The sequence below is a fragment of the Haliotis cracherodii genome, unplaced genomic scaffold (assembly GCF_022045235.1).
Source record: "Haliotis cracherodii isolate W230 unplaced genomic scaffold, xgHalCrac1.p SCAF_1, whole genome shotgun sequence".
NCBI classification, from domain to species: domain Eukaryota; kingdom Metazoa; phylum Mollusca; class Gastropoda; order Lepetellida; family Haliotidae; genus Haliotis; species Haliotis cracherodii.
This window is the reverse complement of record NW_027266264.1, coordinates 26,666,830-26,688,600: the sequence shown is the minus strand read 5'-3', so window position 1 is coordinate 26,688,600 and position 21,771 is coordinate 26,666,830. Positions and strand designations below refer to the sequence as shown.

At 39.7% G+C, this 21,771-nt stretch overlaps 1 protein-coding gene across 3 annotated transcripts in view; it reads right to left on the bottom strand.

Moving 5' to 3' along the window:
- LOC139475202 (dual specificity protein kinase CLK2-like) overlaps positions 1 to 21,771 on the bottom strand; it is a 74,450-nt gene that overhangs the window by 24,050 nt on the left and 28,629 nt on the right. For 2 of the 3 annotated variants that reach the window (XM_071258458.1, XM_071258466.1), the window contains exons 4-5: positions 15,389 to 15,482; positions 14,358 to 14,424 (exon numbers count right to left, since the gene is read on the bottom strand). In XM_071258458.1, the coding sequence (XP_071114559.1) occupies positions 14,358 to 14,424; positions 15,389 to 15,482 (161 nt within the window). Of the gene's footprint in view, positions 1 to 14,357; positions 14,425 to 15,388; positions 15,483 to 20,115; positions 20,759 to 21,771 lie in introns of all 3 variants that reach the window. The other variant, XM_071258461.1, reaches the window with a different exon arrangement.

The window sequence follows — 21,771 nt, the reverse complement described above, 5'->3', positions numbered from 1 at the left end:
CGTCTTAACTCATTTACCTTGCAAGCAGGGTGTGCATGATTCTATTGGAGAATAACAAGAACACTGTCCCTACTAACAACATAACCATTAACCTGTGAGTCTATATATGTCTACAAAACAGGTAGGTGGTAACACAGAATGGTAAAGCACTTGGCTCTGACATTAACAGATGAAGCTACGTCACTCTTCCTGTTGCTGATCTCACTTTAGAATGGCTAAAAATACCATCTCTTTTTTCAACTGTTTTCATAGTAGCTGCTTGAATCATTCTGACAAACAATAGATGTTTGTGATCCTAACTTTAGATTACCATCTTCAAAATACAATTGCCTTGCGACTGTCTTTGTCCATCAATGGAACAATGTAAAGACACTTCTAAAACATTCCATTGGACGTGTCTGCCAAAAATGATATTTAATATAATGACTTGTTTTACAACTGGAATAAATCCTTAATGAGCATATTCTTCTTGTTAATCAACAGTGTATTTCTAGTGAGTGAGTGAGTGAGTGAGTGAGTGAATATTGTTTTAAGCCGCTTTTAGCAATATTCCAGCAATATCACGGCGGGGGACATCAGAAATGGGCTTCACACATTGTACCCATGTCGGGAATCGAACCCGGGTCTTCGGCGTGACGAGCGAACGCTTTAACCACTAGGCTACCCGACCGCCCCAGTGTATTTCTACAGCCATATGTTCAAGAAGGTAATCCTAGGCCTCTGGATCAAGTGCTTCCTGCTTCATGTGTAGTGTAATAGAAATCCTTTCAATATGAGAACTCGTGGTATGCATTCAAAATTAGGAAAATCTGCCAGTAAAGAATTGGACACTTTTTGGTTTGCATCACATGCTTGTAACAGTACATGGGACACGACAGTCACCTCATTAACAGTCTTCTTGCCAAGGGAATTTATACTTCAGAAATGAAGAATAGTCTCAAATCAGGCACAGCACATATTAATAATTTCTCAGATTAGTTCCAGTACATTCTGGGATGCCATTCATCTGTCCTGATTATTGATACTTCACTGGAAGGTATTACATCTTTTCTAGTCTGCTCACATATTTACCATATCAGAGTAAACTAAATACATACAAATTGGTTAAATCTGAAGAATTTGTCATCAATCAACTCAATGAAGTCTTAATCAAGCTAAAAGACCAGAAAGCATATCAAGAGATCTAACAAGAAACTTTCTTCAATTCTATAAATCACAATCAATCATTCTGGAATCTTCTACCAGCTAGTTATTCCCTAGTGGAGAGAAATTATTCCCTATTCACCAGGTTCAGTGGCTGGGTCACAGATCTCCTGCCTACAGCCCGGTACACAAACACAATCACACACATCGACACCAGTTCAGCTATGACCTAATTCAGTTTGATCTTTGAACCTACTGGTCTCCAAATCATCTGTAGAACTCGGTCTCAAATCAATAGCGAGTGTATCACTGTTCCGCCCACATATTGTGGGAGGATGAGGATGAGGAGAGGAGGGGAACTAATTGTGTTTCCTCTCAGCCATTTTCCCTCAGCATTCCGACAGACTGCCTACACACAGATTATGTCATATCTTCGTATCTGATTCACATCAATTCCTTCCTCTGAATACTTGATAAGGCAAGGGTTTTCAGACAATAATACGTGAATAAACATGATGTGATGTGAGTTGATCAGGTAAGAGACTGGGAGGCAGAAAGCAGTGACGTAAATCCATTTTGCACCTGCTGCAGACTACCATTAGCAGAATCAAAATCTGAAGCAAACATAAAACTTAGACCTGATATTTACATTAGAACTGGAAAAATGCCAAAAGAAGAAGTGGCACACACATACATCATTAGAGTGTGTATAGTTAATGATGTGAACTACTCATCAATGCAGCGCACACCCACCAAGTCCTCCGTGCCTACATTCCTCAAGCTACCCAATGCAAGTGTTATCAAGTCAACCTGCCCCCATGCTCACATCACAGCAACTTTCTGTGTAGACACTCTTGCAGGTCACCATGACCTGACTATATGTATTCAGGCATTGATGAAAGCAGCTTTAGCAGCAGCAGCAGCTCAATGTCTTACCAAACTTGTCTTGTCATTATGTCCTTACAGATGTTTTTCTTAACTTTGATATTGCATTCTACATTATTACAAACACTCAATAAACGAAATAGCTGTCCAACATATTCATGGACATCAAAGTCCACAAAGTAGGTAAATGCAGGCCATGAAGTAAACGTTTAGGTACAAAAACTATATAATGAACTAATCCCTCCATAACGGGATAAAAGTTGGTTTCCCAGTCTCTGCATGAAGAAAAGACATGTTGAAAGAGCTTCCTGACATCTGAAATGGAACTCAAAATTCTGAAGCCTATCAGCAGGCCTTTAGTCCTCATTTACATCACCAGGCCCACAGGTGGGAATATCAATATTATCCAGCACAAAAACCCTTGAGGTCCATCTACTGATCTACGACGGGGACCTGAAGATTAAAGAATTACACTTTCCCTATCTTAATGAAAGTGTCACATCAAAGATTACCTAACAGCTGCAGTATAAAGTGAACACCACACAACACAAGAAGAAATCAGCCAACAGCTTCTACAACCATCACAGCCTCTCGACAGGGCTAGGGTAGGGATCAGTTCTTTATCTTGACCAGACTGAAAATGTTTTCCTATTTGGAAAATGCAACAAACAATGCCATGAGAATTATGTTCTCCCCACAGAGGACGAGTGGAATGCTTTTATGAAAACACTATTCCCTTCTGTCAGCTAAATATTCATTGAAGTCAAGTGTTTGTTGGGGATTATTGATTTTGCAGACTTCAGTGTCAAAGATAAAAGAAGATGGATGCATGTTCTGCTGGTAGATGGATGAACGCATCTTCTGACCTATCAACATTCAGACTTAGATCAGAGTTATAAATACCACTGCGAGATGAAATGAAGCAGATTTGTAAAGATCTGATGGAACCATTTTATGAAAAGCACAAAGTGTTCTTTAAGCACTCCCAGGTCCGCATTCGACAGCAAATCACTCAGAAAAGGCTGTTTCATGTTTATATACAAATATTGTATGAACAGCCTGCATTACCAAGTTCTGGTTTATTATTTGTTTTCCTGATGAGCCAAATTAATGCCTTCAGCCTTTGCAAACGCTTAAGTGTTCTCAGATACTCAGTAATACATACTTCGCCAGTACTTGTCTCATAAAATGGTTAATTGAACATTCAAACGGTCAATGATACCCTGAAGTCCAAGAATAGAATATTTTCTGTCATGTTCATACATTTAAAGAATATGTACTCAAACAAAATTGACCAGAAACAAGTTCAAATAAACAGTGAAAGGCTTTGACAGATTGCACTTACATCACATGAAATAGCATGTTTATACAAGAATATTTTTTTTATTTGAAGTTTTCACAATCTACAGCTTTTCCATTGAAAGAGATGACGGTCACATGACTGTGAAACTAATGTTCATAAGCGTATGAAAAACACACTTTGACGTTCATACGTTTATCACAAGACTGTCAGCATGAATGACGTAGTGTAAGTGAGTGAGTTGGGTTTAACTGCGCTTTTAACAGTATTACAGTTATATTGCGGCGTGTCAGCTTAATGTGTGATGCAGGTCGCAGACATTTACCACTTTGGTGAAACCCACGAGCACGGGTATGGTGCTGACAAACCTAGAAACATAATCGGGGCGAACCTGGATTCGAACCCACAATCATAGGTTTCTGGCATGCCCAAGGGACACAACTCTGCACAGCGAATCGCGGCGCATTAGGTGACTGGGCCACCCGTGCCCCCGCATGAAGGACGTAAGCAAGGACGGACTACTTACACATTCCTGGTGAAAACTCTAGGAATTCCTTTGCATGAATACATACAAAAGCATTGTTTCTGAACACTTCGATCCTTTAATCTTGAACTCAGCGTTTTATCAGACATTGAGAAACTTCAGAAAGTTTGAAAGTTAGAGTCTACAGCAATCTATGAGTTTAATTTTGTATCTATTTGACACATCTATATAATCTATTTTCAAAGATCGGCCAACTGATCAATGATGACTAACACACATGCAACTGCCACAGGATCATTAACAATTTTGGAAATCTCTCCAGTCCCGTTCATCAGGTCGGCCATTTTGACGTCTTGCACTTGATGTAAATGTATTATGAGACGCTGTCATTGTGACTGACTTACTGAGGTAGTTCTCAACAGACCTTTCTCACAAAATGATGATATTATTTGAATACATTTCTTGTAAACAAACTTTAACAGGTGTTCCTGTAAAGCTAGTTGATCATACATATGCGCATGTCACCTCTCTTTAGCCGTAAAAGGCGACTGTGCTTGTCGTAAGAGGCGACTAATGGGATTTGGTGGCCAGGCTCGCTGACTTGGTTGACGCATGTCATTGTATCTCAATTGCGTGGATTGATGCTCATGATGTCAATCACTGGATTGTCTGGTCCAAACTCGATTATTTACAGACCGCCATCATATAGGTGGAATATTGCTGAGTGCGGTGTTAAACAACAAACAAACAATGAAATGACTGACAAGTAATTGACATTGGTCAATCAGAAGGTAGCTTTCTTGAGCTTTACGACACTAGTTTCAAACTGGCGACTATACTTCAAAACATATTTTGACGTATTCTCGATTAAAAATTTTAAAACTGATAAGAAGAACATTCTGGAATGGCTTATAGATGGCCTAGATTGTATGGATATAATCATGCCATGTAACCTGTAACTGTCGTTCGGAATACCCCGTGTTAAATATATCGTGGTTGCATGATTAGAAAACACATTTCGACTGTCACTTTCATGATCTGGTAAGCGATGCTCTGATATGTTTGATGAAAGGTCGTTCTGACGTGACCCGTAGTGGGATGTCCTCAGATCTTTGTTTAGCGATAGCCAGAACTAAGATCTGATTTTAATGAAATTGTGGTCCTGTTATCAGTGAAATGCATGTCTTCTCGCAAAAGCCATAACATTCTTTATTACTGTAATAAAAACTTCTGGGAATTTTTGCAGACTACATGTACTTCAAATTTGGTGCCAAATATCGGCCTCAGCAGATCTAGATAAATGAAAGTATGTTTCCTGAAGTTATCCTTTAATGACTGCCAAAAACAGTGGCAATATAGAGATTCATTGAGATTCGGAAATACATTGTTTCCTTAGTCCCAGAAAAAAATGGGATAAAAAATCATCAAGCCTTTGATTAAACAGACATGCATATTAGACTGAAACAATATCCAAGATAAATGTTAGGTTCATGGGTTCCTGTCTGAGTATTGCCATTTCAGCGGTGCAACAGAGGTGGACTAAATCGATGTGGAGAATTCTAATACCTCTTGTGAATCATCACATAAAACCCTGACAATGATGGATGCTGGAAGGTAGTGAAGCCTCTACTGTCTCCAACAGGCCATGTGTCCATAGATCACTGACATTGTATTGGGAGCTCAAACTGGTTGTCTCACCAACACTTACAGACTTCACCATGGAACTGACTGGATGAAGATGGCAGACTGTTTATGATGTATTGCAGTCATGTCTTACATCATCTGATATAAAGAGACTTTATGGAGTTGTTATAAATTCGAGAAAATAGCAAGTACAAGAAGACTAATATCTTCTTTTGAAATATGTAGAATTCATGTTTTTGAAAGTCATTTGCAGTCTTTCAACTTCAAGAATTCAACAGACTTTTGACGTGCAAACAATTACCAGTGAAGTATATCCCATACGTTGGAAAGTCTAATTTCTCCTCATTTCTGAAACATATTTCTCAAATTCTAATCAGTAAAGCAAACATCAAGATGTTACACAAACTAAACATCTGACGCCTTATTCAGATTAAGGGCCAGTAAGGCAAACAGCTAATCCCCAATATGGCAAAACGAATCTGGTTGTTTCCCTGCAGTGAAGTCTCTACCAATATTGGCCGAACATCAGTCAACAAACTGCACTATCAATGGCTCAGTGTATTGGTGTTGTAGCTAATTGGCTTGGATAGAGAACAAGTTATAAATATTATCACAGCCAAGGAATTTATGGGTAGGAACTGATTGCCTTATTGATCACTTACATCTCCCCCTTTCTGGGATTTCCGGGAGCACCATACACTGTACCATGCTGGACCTTTCAGCAGCCTGCATACTTAGATCACAACACAACCCTTGATTACGTGATTGCTAGCAAAACTACAATCTCAACACCTGCTGTACATGATCCCTAAATAAAAGAATGATAATCCAGTTTAAACAGCTGAAAAGGGATAACTCATGCTTTGTCATAAATATACAAACCACTTCTGTTTCAATAGTCCTGTGCCATGACTGGAATTCATATACTAGCGCATATATATATATATATGCTTATTTTTTAACTAAAAGCCTAGGCAAGTCTAGCTAAAGCAAAACCAAGTCTAATTTCCTTGATTCCTCATGAAAACTGCAGAAGAGGAAAGGTTCTTTTGGGAAAAAAAGAGGCAACATTTATGTTTTCATAGTGTTACTCCACTGTCTCAATTGACATCTGTTTTACAAATGGCTGATAAAACAGACCACAATCCAATGTGGTTATTTATTTCTAACCACATATTTTTTGTGTTAGAACTGATGGCATATCTGAAAATAGAAACAAGCCAAACAGTTGGCATTTGTAAGGAGGTACCAGGTGCCCTGTTTGAGAGTGGAGGATAAGTCAATCGGTGGTCAGTCCAGCTAAATAAAGATAACAGTGTGGGCTGAAGCATCCCCTGACAGAAGCTGTATGCCACAGTGTTCATCTATCTCCTGCAAGTTGGGAAGAATGTCTGGAATGGTGTTGTTCAGGGTGCTGGCTGATGGCCAGGGCAAGAAGAAGCATCTGGGGAAGTGTCAGCTTGTGACTGACTTCAGCAGTGTATCACAGTCACTGACAAACTATTCCCAATAGTGCGACCTAGTAAGTGACGAACTATTCCCAGCAATGTGTCTGGTGACTGAGGAACTATTCCCAGTAGTGTATCACAGTCACTGACAAACTATTCCCAACAGTGTGTCAGTCACTGGTGAACTGTTCCCAACAGTGTATCACAGTCACAGACAAACTATTCCCAACAGTGTATCACAGTCACAGACAGACTATTCCCAATAGTGTATCACAGTCACTGACAAACTATTCCCAACAGTGTATCACAGTCACAGACAGACTATTCCCAACAGTGTGTCAGTCAGTAGTGAACTGTTCCCAACAGTGTATCACAGTCACAGACAAACTATTCCCAACAGTGTATCACAGTCACAGACAGACTATTCCCAACAGTGTATCACAGTCACAGACAGACTATTCCCAATAGTGTATCACAGTCACTGACAAACTATTCCCAACAGTGTATCACAGTCACAGACAGACTATTCCCAACAGTGTATCACAGTCACTGACAAACTATTCCCATCAGTGTATCACAGTCACTGACAAACTATTCCCATCTGTGTATCACAGTCACTGACAAACTATTCCCATCAGTGTCTAATAAATGATGAACTATTCCCAAAATTGTCACAGTAACTGGTCGATTGCATGTAATCGTATCCTAATTTCATAGATTGATGCTTCTGGTGTCCATCACTGAATTATCACTTGGTTGAAGGCATGTCACTGTATCCCAATAGCATGGACTGTTGCTCATGATGTCAATCACTGGATTATCTGGACCAGATACGATTATTTACAGGCCACAGTCAAATAGCTGGAGTTTTATACAACATGAAACGAAAAACACTCAGAAACACACATACACACAAAGTATTCCAAACAGTGTGTCACAGTCACTGACACTATTGGTCACAGCGTGTCACAGTTACTTACACTATTGGTAAGAGTGTGTCACAGTTACTTACACTATTGGTAAGAGTGTGTCACAGTTACTTACACTATTGGTAAGAGTGTGTCACAGTTACTGACACTATTGGTAAGAGTGTGTCACAGTTACTGACACTATTGGTCACAGTGTGTCACAGTTACTGACACTATTGGTAACAGTGTGTAACAATCAATCACTGACACTATTGGTCACAGTGTGTCACAGTTACTGACACTATTGGTCACAGTGTGTAACAATCAATCACTGACACTATTGGTAACAGTGTGTAACAATCAATCACTGACACTATTGGTCACAGTGTGTAACAATCAATCACTGACACTATTGGTCACAGTGTGTAACAATCAATCACTGACACTATTGGTCACAGTGTGTAACAATCAATCACTGACACTATTGGTCACAGTGTGTAACAATCAATCACTGACACTATTGGTCACAGTGTGTAACAATCAATCACTGACACTATTGGTAACAGTGTGTAACAATCAATCACTGACACTATTGGTCACAGTGTGTCACAGTTACTGACACTATTGGTCACAGTGTGTAACAATCAATCACTGACACTATTGGTCACAGTGTGTAACAATCAATCACTGACACTATAGGTCACAGTGTGTAACAATCAATCACTGACACTATTGGTCACAGTGTGTAACAATCAATCACTGACACTATTGGTCACAGTGTGTCACAGTTACTGACACTATTGGTAACAGTGTGTAACAATCAATCACTGACACTATTGGTAACAGTGTGTCACAGTTACTAACACTATTGGCAACACTGTGGAACAAACACTCACCAACCCCATTCCCTTGTTTACAGATAATTGTCTAACAGTGTAGTCCAATCCCGAGATACTCATGCATGAGAGCCTAATCATCAACGTAATTATGTTATGCTTACCCTAACAAGAGGCAATCTGGTAGACACAAATCTCAACAATTCAATCTCACTTCAGGCCCAGAGCAAGGGCCACATTGTCCTCTCCATCTCCACTGATAATGGCTATATACATCATTAGTCTGGTCACCCTGTAAGCCTGTAACTTGTGCAAGGTTTGTAATGGTCCATATAGTAGATATTCTTATTTTCTATTTCTGTGTCTGTGTCTGTGTCTGTGTCTGTGTACTGATGTCCTGCTGTCTAGCCTGATTAGTTACATCAACAGTCATATTCTAGTCATGTTGTAGAATCTATGGTAAACAGACCAACACTAATTAGGACTGACTTACAGAATTCTTAACAACAGTACTAATATGTTTGGAGATGTCACTTCCAACACACTGCTAATGTAATTGGACTTAATACCAGGAAAAGATCTTGCGCAAATAAGATTACACCAGTGGCAGCTGATGACATTCCAACCACTTCCAAACACTGAGTGAGTGAGTGAGTTCCCATCAATCTTTCTCACACCTATGATGATGACCTGCAAGCTGTGCTGGGGACGGAACACTGTGCTACATAAGCTCTTGCTTCATGGTGAGAGTATATGCAGACATGACATCCATCCATCCATCCATCCTGACTGAGTGAGTTGGGTTGGGTTTAACGCCCCTTTTAACAGTATTCCAGTTATATCACGGCGTGTCAACTTAATATGGGAGGAAAGCCCAAAGTGATGCAGGTCTTAGACGTTTACCACTTCGGTGAAACCCATGAGCACGGGCATGGTGCTGACAAACCTAGAAACATAATTGGGGCGAACCGGGATTCGAACTCACAATCATAGGTTTCTGGCATGTCCAGGGGACGCAACTCTGCACAGCGAATCGCGGCGCCTTAGACGACTGGGCCACTCATACCCCTACATCCATCCTGACAATATATCTGTAGTTTCAAATATGAAAGTATGATAGACCTCCTTTTTTTTGAGGTTGCCTTCTTTAATAATGGAAATAAGATACAAAAGCATTACTTCAACTATCAAAGCATCTGAATTTCATCACAAATGCTGCGTGTATGTTTCTTTTTGTCCATGTCAGCGACAATGTCTCGCATCAGAATTGTAAAGATACACATTTCTGCCACTGCCATCTTGGTACGCCAGCCAACCAGCGGTAGAAACTAACAATTTTTGTCCACTAGTCATTATAATGATAACATATAGAAAACCCTTAAAAAGGGCAAATTTCTACTAGTCCTTTTGATACCTTGACCATTGGCCAGTTTGGCAAGGACTATAAGACTAGTGCCAATTTCTAATGCTGCAAGCTGAATCCGCCAGATCATAGCTTCTCTCACATGGTCTCTCATCCAAGTACTTCCACAATCAGCAGTTAATGAGGCTTCCTGGGGTTGCTTCCACTACTGTCGTAACTTGCATACTAAGTTAGTAACACAGACGTACGATAGTCATAGCTCAGATAGCTCTGCGGAATGTACCCTGATCTCGGTCACCTCATAATGTATGCGAAGCAGACACTAGCCACTGAACAAAGTATCTGTTTGCAAGCTAAGACATAATCACATCACATCTGACACTAATGTGTGGGCGAGGGAGGGTAGGATGTTACACTTGCTAGAACAGGCTCGTTATGAGCCATTTCTTGCAAGTGTAAAAAATTACTCCACTTATGTCTCAAAATGAACCAAGTTCTTGAAGCAAGGAATCACATCCACAACCTGGTCACCCTGTCGCCTATACAAGACCAATATCCAACTTTTCAACTTCACAATCACACATACACAACTTCAAGTCTACAAATCTGACACATTGAAGGAACAGTCTTCTTCCCAAAGTTTACAACAGGCTGAACTAAACAGAGGAAAAGATCTATACTTGTGGTATGAGTGAGTGAGTTTGGTTTAATACATGTATTCTAACATTCAAGCAGTATTGCGGCGGGGAACACCAGAAATGGGATTTACACATTGTGACCAAGAGGGGAATCGAAACCAGGTCTTCAGCTTGACGAGCGAATGCTTGAACTACAAGGCTACACCAATTGTGGAATAAAACAAACAAAAATAACAGAGATTCAAGCATCTGCACTAAACGAATGAGACAATGATACACAGGGGAAGCTCCATGATTCATGTAGTGTAAATTCCAAACCTGACGACATAAACACAATTTTTTACGTCTACTGTAAGGTGAGTCTTGCTGAAAACATGAAGTTATTTACGTCTACTTTAATGTTGGTTGTAACGCTCCTTTCTATCTGTGTAGGCAGGCTCAAAAATAGACACTGCTGAAACCAGGTTACTTCTAACGCAATACTGTCAAAATGCTCAAGAAGATTTGGGTGATTGTCAAGTCGTTCCCAATACCATACATATATATCCTCAGACCCTAGAAATGTCTACAAGTAACAAGGAATCAAAGACGTCAAGTTCCCATGTTATTAAAGGCATTAAAATGGTACAAATCAGCGTTAGAAATTGGCATTAGTCTTGTCGTCTCTGTTGTATCATAATGACTAGTAGAAATGTGCCCTTCTAAATTTATTTACTTTCATCATCAGTCTGATATCATAAGCCAAGTGTACTGATATATTTCACAAGTGGATAAGTGAGTGTGTACTGTTATATGTAGCAGTCAATAATATATCAGAGATATTACGAAAGCCTGTAAATAAAGGTGAGGTGAAATGGGGTTTAACGTCGCGTCCAAGATTATTGCACTTATATAGCGACGTGCATGTGTGTGTGTGTGTGTGCGCGTGCGTGTGCGTGGCTACTTGTACTAGTCCAGACTGATGCCGATTTATAGTGCTAGCACACTGAGATACCATGCCGCAGTTTAACATGAATACCCCACTCAGACACAGTATACTGACTCCGAGCCGACCAGTCCTTGTTTTAGCCCTTTAATGCTGAGCCCCAGACAGGGTAACAACAAGTACCATCTTTTAACGTCTTTTGGTATGACGCGGCTGGGGATTGAACCCCGGGCCTTCTGCTCTCCGAGCGGACGCTCTACCATTAGACCACGGAGGCGGTCGCCTGTAAATAAAGTCTGAGCCAGGTATACAAGTGTTTGATGACATGACCAACTACCCATGCATCCGGGCATGATGAATGTCAGGGTTGCACTGTTAGGAACCATCCGATAGTCGGCTCACATGACAAGCATTGGGTACTGAAGCCTGATTCTGCCCCAGAGGATAACGAAACGTCTTAACAAGCATGATCCAAATGATAAAGAGCAACACACATGAACAAGTCTTGTTTCCCATTGTAGCCCACAGAAAGAATTACATAATAGACTTGCTCTACCAAGAGAAACACCACCAGAAATGTCCAGCCCTGATCTGGGACTGATACCACTAGTTGGACACTAAACATGGCAATGTGCAAATCATAGATTGAACAACTCCATGAGGAGGCATAAAATGTAACTAGCGGAAAGTAAGACATTAAATTCCGATTCATCAAGAGTGTCCTCCCTGTTGATGATTTGAATATCTACCTCATTTAATGATCAACACTGATACATAGCATGAACCCGACATTTAAGGTCGATTGCTCCTGAATTCAGACAGTCCTAATGTTAACATAAAGGGCATGGAGAAATGTGGCACAGGCAATGCTGCCATCAGCTGATGACTGTGGGTAGTTCCCAGGCAGTGAGCTGGACATGTCGTACATAACTTAGGATTGGGACTTTGTGTCACACAGCTCGATCAGGCCCTGGTTTAGAGCTGCAGTGCCACATTCAATGGATTCCTGAAGGGTCTTTTGGGGCCCCATATTAAATTTGGTTGATGGATTTGGGAAGTATTGCTTAGAGGAGATATGCAGTGGGCGTTGTGCAGCACTGGAAGGTTGAGCTGTCATTTAATAAGTTCAATACAACCAACATAGGCACAATCTGTACAAATATACATAATGAGAATAGACAATGCCGTTTAGAAAGTGGTCCAAATGTAACATACTTCATATTTGGGATTACACTTTCTCAGTCAAGTACAAATTCCTGTACTTTTTCTAGGTGGAATCACATCTGGGATTCAAACTCACACTCTTAGAGTGCGGCACCTAACTGCCAGCACACAAAGTCAGCGATCTAACCCGCTCAGCCACTAGCCACTAAAATGCAAGTAAAGCAACTGGTAGTCTCACATACTTTGTTTACCCCTCTGACAAAAGTGAATTGGCATCCCTCTTATAACTGAAACTATGAATAGACAATGCCTTCTTGAGTTTGGTCAAATGTAACAAATGTTTCATATCATATTTTATTGATATCTCTAAATTTTCTGAGCGATGGCTTTTTTGCACTGAGTAAGCCAATTTATGATTATTCAGTGCTGTAAATACCATGTCAGTGTCAGGTCAATTAGCATGTGTTGGGAGTGCCATGATACACTACACTTCACTATGCACCAAGTTACTCAGAATACCAATATAGTGACATGATGCTTTATAGCTGCTAATGATTCATCAATGGATGCCCCATCACACATCTACAACCAACAGATTCATCAAGGGAGCAGAACATATTGGTGACTACAACTATCTTAAAATCTTCTCATTAGGTATCTATTGAAAGGCTATCAATTATTATTATTGAACAAAGGATACTTTGTGAGCTATCTCAATGGAGAACAGCACCAGCAGCTTAATTGGGAAATAGACATATAGAAAATATGACCAACTTCTAGAAAATGGTACTTGTATGTTTGTTGTTTCACACTCAGCAATATTCCAGCTACATGTCAGCAGCCTGTCAATAATCAAGTCTGCACCAGACAATCCAGTGATTGATATAGTAAACACTGATGGATGCCATTGGCATACCTTGACACGCGATCAACCACGTAACCAAGCCTTATCACCTGGTCCATTAAGTTGCCGTTTATGACCAGCATAGGTTAAAGGGATCAATTCTAACCCAGAATCCTCAGGGTTATGACTAGCATATGTTGTAAGGGACCAATTCTAACCCGAAATACCCGTTGTGTATGTACCCGCATGTTTGTATGTACCTATGTGTTTGTATGTTCTGGGTTTATTTCTAAGCCTGGCCTATGACAAAGATAAATTTTATTATGATCCCAGGCACTTATTCAGGGCAGTTTGGGGGAAAATAGTTTTTTTGCTAAAAGTGGTCAGTGAAATAGAGTAAAGTAGTGAGTGAGTTTGGGTTAACTCCGCTATGAACACAGTGACATAGAAGTCACAGCCAAAACATTAGTTATTACAACACAACATTGACTGGGAAATTTGTACTTCCAATTTGGGAATTTGTACTGATATTTGCTCGGAGCAGGTCAAGATAAATCCTGGATCCATTTACAACTCCAAGGCTAACTGAAAGAAAGTCAACTGTAGGTGTCAGCTAATGGTTACAACTCATGAAGAACCATGAGGACAAAACAAGAACTAGAGAGATTCTGGGATTTGAACCCACCACCAAAAATCTTGGCACAGCGAACTGCAGCACATAGACAACTTCCTGTAGACAACAACAATACTGTCTATCTAAACACAGCTAACTTACCTCTGTCGGTCTTTACATTCCACCACTTTGCCAAATGTACCTTCTCCCAGTGTCTGAACTACTTCATCTGCAAACAAGACAATACCAACATTTCAGAATCCTACCACCATGACAGACCCCTGCAAACCAATGTACCTAGCATTATGGCGCTACCAGTAACCATACTTCAGACTTGCTTCTTTAACATTCAAAATCCAGCCACCAGTCTAGGACATAATTACATCGCAATGAATCTATCCAAAAACAGCCATTGCAATTATTCATAGTGAAGTGCAGAATCATTTCTTAATCATTGCATACATCCTGTAAGGTAAAACATGTCGCAGGCTTCATGGCTAAATTTTGAATATTTGGCTTGCTGGGGCTACAAGCAAATATGTTTGCTTCAGAATTCATCTCATGTCAAGAAACGCGGAGTCCTAATTCTACAGCCAGGCTGGCGTCTTATCGATAACTTATTATGTGGAGTAAATTCTTCAAGCCTAATTTGTTTAACTCTCCTATGAGATGTGCCTGGGTAAAAAGAAGGGTCTCAACACGTACAGCTCTAGTGACATCTCAAACCCAGAATCAATATTATTGACGGCTGTACGTTACTCGACCAAAATAATTCATTATGGGGGAATCATTCCTTCGAACTTTGAAATTTGGTTTGGTCTATCGAAATTTTTCACATCAGCGAGTTCTTCCAAAGTCAATGGTTTTTTAAGGCAAGTCTGCAGTACTGAATAGTTTCCAAGGAAAAAGAGTTCAGCCAGATCAGCATTTTAAGCAATGACATATTAGTCAAAAGGACGAGCTATGACAAGCACCCCCAAATACATGGGGATTTCTGTATTGCAGCCACTCATCCTGTTCAAAGGATCCATGACATCAGTAAAAGCAAAAATATCAAAGAAATCATACACTAAGTGTCAAAGTATAATGAAGCATTTTGTATCAGAATTATTAAGTATCTGCATGAAACTGAGGCAATGGTAAACAACAATAACATAGATATCCTAGACTAAACGTTACGGAAAGTCGAGTACATCGTGCTTGTAGGACGTCGCCTTGGTGATAGATCAGGTGACCATCATCGTCATCGTTGACGCTTGGTGCTCTTTCACTTGACTCTGGCTGCTCCTGTCAACCCAACCGCCATTTCAATCCCATCATTCAACAGCATCCACATCGGACAGGAAGTGGTCAAGAGAGCATCGAGGAAAGCCGAATTGTTCAGAGGATGTCAGCGTTCGGGGTTTCAGTCACCGTTACAGCAATTGGGCGGCACGACACGCCACAATCGGCACATATGAGATAAACAAGGGGAGGCAACGCCAAGTAAAGATCGTGTCAAAATTCATGTGTATATTAAACGTCATACACAACACAAGCATGTCAACCTAATACTAACAGCAAAGAAATATACTTTACTTCAAATCAATTTTTAATTGGCAATGGACGTTTAGAATATTTCACCTTGTGTGCTCAGTCTTCAAACTTGATGCTTGACAATTAAGACAGGCTTAGATTTATAAAATCATTGAAAACAAACCATATATCTATTCACGACTCACTGTATGAAGTAAGAAGTGAGACCCATATAGAGGACAGTGAGCTTAACATCAAAAGCTATCACTATATCTATGTCCCTTCGCTTAATAAGTGTCATTTTATTATGCAAACATTCAAAACTCAGAGGTTTTGAGTAGTAGTAAGTTGGGTTTAACGTCGCTTTTAACAGTGTTCCAGTTATATCGCAGCGTGTCAGCTTGATGTGGGAGGAAAGCCCGAAGTGATGCAGGTCTCAGACGTTTATCACTTCGGTGAAACCGCTGAGCACGGGTATGGTGCTGACAAACCTAGAAACATAATCGGGGCGAACCGGGATTCGAACCCACAATCATAGGTTTCTGGCGTGTCAAAGGGACGCAACTCTGCACAGCGAATCCCCGAGTACAGGGCCCAGTGCCCACCCACATCCCCATGGTATCACAACATATGTCACTGAAAATAACAGAAATTATGGAAAATTGATTTTGAAAACTTAGGTGAGGTAAACATTCAGGTATGAGCAATAGTTCTACACAGCACTTGGGGAGGATCTTGAAATACAACACGAAAAGTCCCCTTTATTTTATATTGTTTCCACTCGTACTGCCACTCTTGCCTCCAATGGGTCAGTGTTTGTAAATTAGAAATTAAACATCTGCTTCAAGTTTGAAGTCTGGATAACACAATACATCATAACAATAAATAAATACAGCATAAAACATATCTCACCATCCTTTTTGTCTTGTGGATAAGTGAAAACTCTCTCTCACAAGTCTATAGCCATGGGGACACCACCGAGTTATGAATATTTGATGACACTTTCAAATATGACAGAACCAACCATTCACAAAACTGGTACTGGCATTCAGAATGGGGTCACTTATAACCTTGGTTGATATTGCTTTGCCAAATCCAGGAAAACAGTTTGTTTAATCTTTTTTTTTAAAAATATAAACAGTATGCAAATGCTAATATTAGCTGCATACATTAATGTCGCAAGAAGAAGAGGAACTTGAAGGTAAAATTGTCTTCTCATCTACATGTCAAACATTATTAGTGCATAAACAACTATTCTCATATTTTTATCATTTTTTTTTTCCCCCCGAAAGCACTGGGGATGAAGCAACTGAGACCACGGCAGAACCTCTATTGTAAGTGTTTTTCAATTAGATTGTATTATCTATTGACTTATGTGATCATCAGACTAAATAAAATCCTTGATAGAGTCCAGACATCACGATGGCATATTCCTCTTTTGATCTAGACTACAAAGTTACGCATCTAAATAACATTAGGGAATTAATCTTGAATGAATTTGGATACGAGAATATTCATCTGTTTTGCTGGGTATGGACTTCAGAAAGATAATGGTTTTACAAGGCCAAACAAAACCGAACATGATGCATAAATCTGCCAGCTGCACTAGCCCTTTAGACTCAAATGTCACAAGTAATAGACAAGTGTTTGTGTAAGAATTGTTTCACACCATTATAGTAGTTCTTCTGCTACAGATGTAATGAACAATGGCCTGCATCATTGTAAATATGCCGTGATGTTTGGTCCCGAGGAAATTGCAGCATCTAGCTGACAGGGTAATCATCGTCCCACTGTACAGTCAATTATCATATTTAACTCTGACATTTGACTCACGCTGTGGTCTCACAGCACAAGAGTGAGATACCTTCATAACATCCACATGTTTATTTGACATATTCAAGTTTTTAAATTCTAGGACATTATCATCCAAAATGTGCAGAAGACATTTTTTCAAATTTGGTAACAATATCAGAGAATGTCCCGTGATTCTGCGAGCAAGTGAATATGGTTTTATACCACTTTTAGCAATATTCTAGCAATACCAGGGTGGTAGACCAAAGAAATGGACTTCACACATTGTAGCCATGTTGGCACCAAAGCCAGGCCTTCTGAATGACAAGCAAACACTTTAACCACCAGGCTACCCTAACGCACCCATCAAAAGTAGATAAAAATCATGAAAATGTCTCAATGCCATTTGTCACTTGCAAAACCACTCCTTATTTACAATACTTAAGGTGTTGTATGAGTGTATAACTGTGTGTTTTCCTACCAAACCAACTTTAGAGAATCTTCATAAATGTTGAATAACTTGACCCACACTTCTTTTTAATAACACTTACCCAGAAGTTTCTTGGATATCAACAGCACAAAAGGTAACACACTTGCATACTTATCTAATGAACTGACAGAAGAACGTGTTTTGCTGCAGTTTATTTAATAGTTGATGCTAGGGAACTTTCGACCAATTTGTCTATCTGAGGCTTACTGATTCAGCAATGTGTTGATGCTGATTAACATGGCATTTATTGACCTTCATGCCTGGCAACCATTTTGTTGTCAAAGCTATACATGTAACCTCATTTCCTCTCCCTCATCCATTTCAGAGGCAGTAAAACAAAATTCTATTACTATCAATAGTGTTACAAGGCCATGATGCCTTCCCTCCCAAATCTCATTACAGAACACAAGACCAGTTTCCAAAGCATTGAGACAGGTTGTGTGGTTACACTCTGTGTTGGTATAGCAACAGAAACCAACATGTAGTTTTAGCTGGATGAGAAGAAATCCACCAAGTCGGTGAAAACACACGAATGCTTGGAAACATGGCCACGGGTAGCCATCATTCCCCCTCACATTACAAACTTTATTACAATGCCATTGATTGGAAAAGCCAGCCTTTGAAGACTCCATGGTAATGGTGTTTACATCCCTGATACCAACTGGATCATCTTCTTTGGGACCTGTTACTCCCCAAATTGAGGTGATTATTTTCCCTTTAGTACAACTTTGTTATTATTACACAAACAATAGGGCAATTGTCCAGTTAACTACCCAGACAAATGTATTACTTTAAGAAATATCACCTTGCCAAGCTTATTATCACCTAGTCTATGTTTGTGACTTCAAAGTATGCAAATGCTGCAGGAATGTCCCACATGACCTCAGCCTTCTGCCCTTGTCATGTTTGTATATTTACCAAAATGCTTATTCTCATACCAAAATTGAACACAACTGTACATATATTTTAAATATATTTATAAACATATTTCTCAACAAATTTCTTGCCTACAGGTTTAGAAATGTCAATCCTTATGAAAACATCTATCATGATACTTTCAGAACCTTTAATAAACTTTGTGAACAAGCACATATTTAATCCACAGAACAGTCACTTGGTTGATGAGCTTTCCAATCCAGCCACCGTTCTGTCAATAAATATGTTCCAATCACACCAGGTGGTAGTTCTGAAAGCTGAATTAAATATTTCAAACACCAAATTATTGCCAAAGTCAGTGTTCCTGAAGAAATCAGGAGGTGAATGGTTTGGGGTGAGACTGTCCTATATATAGGCTTGTGAGATGAGAGACTGCACTGTAACCTGACACCAAGGAGGCCATCATATATGATGCTACTACCTACTTCATGTTATACAGATGTATCAATGGAAGGCCAACATCTACTCAAATCTCGGACATACTTCAGGAACACTACCCTCCTGTGTAATTCCTAGCCACTGATGTAAACATACCAACCTTACGTTATCTGCTATGAATATGCATGAATCTGACATTTCGTGTTTGTCGGTGCCAGTTTCCCCCAGTCTGGAATTGAAACCAGCCCAAACAGACACAGGATCAATTTTCACACTCATCTCATAAATGTGTTTTATATCAGCCAGGAAATAAGAAGTTTAGGTATGTTTAGACCTAGCTTTGGGTGAACAGTGCTGTAAGAATTTGAGGTCAGTGTTGCCAAATACATGGCGTGCTTTGTGATGATTCATCCCTGATCATAGAGGGTATCTGTCTTACCAGCACTGGTCCACGTTAAAAATATAGATAACCTGTTTTTTTCTGGATCATAACCAAATTTCGAAAATCTCTTTTGATAAAATTCAAACCCATAATTTTGATCTATGGTCAACCAAACAAACACAGCCATGTCAGAAAAAAGTAGTACTTTGAAAAACTTTTGTGAAAATAATATTTGATCCAAATAGACAGAAAATAACTCCATCAATAAAATCATCAACGTTTTCTGTTTCAACGAAATATGACAAAAAGTAAACTTATTATTATTTTCCCGTACCTTGACCATACTCTGATGCATGCCCTACATAAATGTATCTACTTCCTGTCCCTGCCACTACACACTATGGCCCAAGTAACCCACGACCACATACCTTGTTAGGCAAGTTCCGCTTTGATTCAGAAGCAGGCATATTTTTCCCCCATTCTTTAACTTCCTTGAAAGCAGCTAGAACATCTACTCTCATGTCGAAAGACTGAGCCAGGAGCCTGCTCCTTCTGAGAGAAGGTAGTAAGCCAGCCTAAAGGTACGAGAGTGACAGGAGGGGAACCAATGCCTCCAGTGGGGGCTGCTTCAAAACAACTCAGCCAAACTTTATGTAGCACCGCCAACAACAAAAGCACTGCTGCACCAGCTATGACTTTTCCTTCCCAGAATATCCTCTGTTGTGTAGATGGTGTATATATCTATCTCTCTTCCCCCTCCAAATTGTTCCAGAGCCTATGGAGCACTGGCTTTCTCACAGAGCAGACTGCCTACATCAGAGAGGGGGTGAAACCTCATCCACTGAACTATGGGGGCTGCTAAAAATAGACTGGTAGCAGCATCTGCTAGAGTTTCACTCTCCAAGCACCACATGGGTGCAGGCAGGAGGGGGAGGGGTGGAGAGGAGGGGGAGGCAGAATTCCTGGGGTGTCCTCCTCCTCCTCCCTTCAATACAAGATGGCTGGTGAAGATGGATATAGTTCAGCCGCTCCTGCTGTTATCTACAGACCAGTGGGAGATTGCTGGGACCCCTGCAGGCAGGACAGGCAGCAGTGTAAACATTGTGGTTATACTTCCATGGACATATTACAGCCATTCCATAACTGTACTACTCATCAAGGATTATTTAACTTGTTGGGCTTGTTTGATATTTCTGGTATTTTGGTCTGAACGTATATACATTTTTATTGTTTTCAAAATTGGAAAAGTTTGAAAAGTTTTCTTTGTTTGAAGAGATCTGCATTGTATCAATGCTTACAATTTTTACGGACATGACAATTCCACTTTTACAAGAATAAAATTTGAACAAAATCATTGATTAAAACATGACCTTTCTTTTTTCTGAAACTAGCAAAGAAAAAGGGTAAGCAGGATTATGGACCGCTTTGTGTAGCAATTAATATTTGGAAAAGTAACATATTTTGACTTATATTTGTTTTAAATTATGTTATGAACAAGCATCTTCATACTTTTGGAACCATGCTTAGTGTGTTACCTAACAGACAATCACGATATATTGAAAATTATTTCTGAACTAATGTATTTTGCCGAAATGGCTTTTATAGCAATCGAGTGACCACCGAAATGAAAAAAAGTAAGGCTTTTGTAGTTACAAATTTAAATCATAACAATATATTTTCTGTACAGAATAGTAGTTTAGTTTAGTAAATTCCCATTCAGATATATTTAAAGTCAATAAACCATTAATTTGTGGAAAGTGGCAATTTGGCATCAAACCGCTTGACCTTAATTAGCAGTAAAACATCTGGCAGAGACCATTACCCAAGTCTATCTATCAGCTAGTAAACTTGAAGATCCTATACTCCTACAATCATCTCCAGGACTCTCACCACCCATATCCCAATCAGAATATTCAGCCCTCTTTCCATTGATCCCAGGAGAGACGAGCACTTCTGGGTCAAGACAGTCACCAAAATCATCTGAAATGTGATTCTGTCAATATGCCAGAATTCCCATACTGTTCACTCAAAATCTGTCACTTATGTGGATTTGAGGAGTAGATTGACCAATATCATGAACAGTG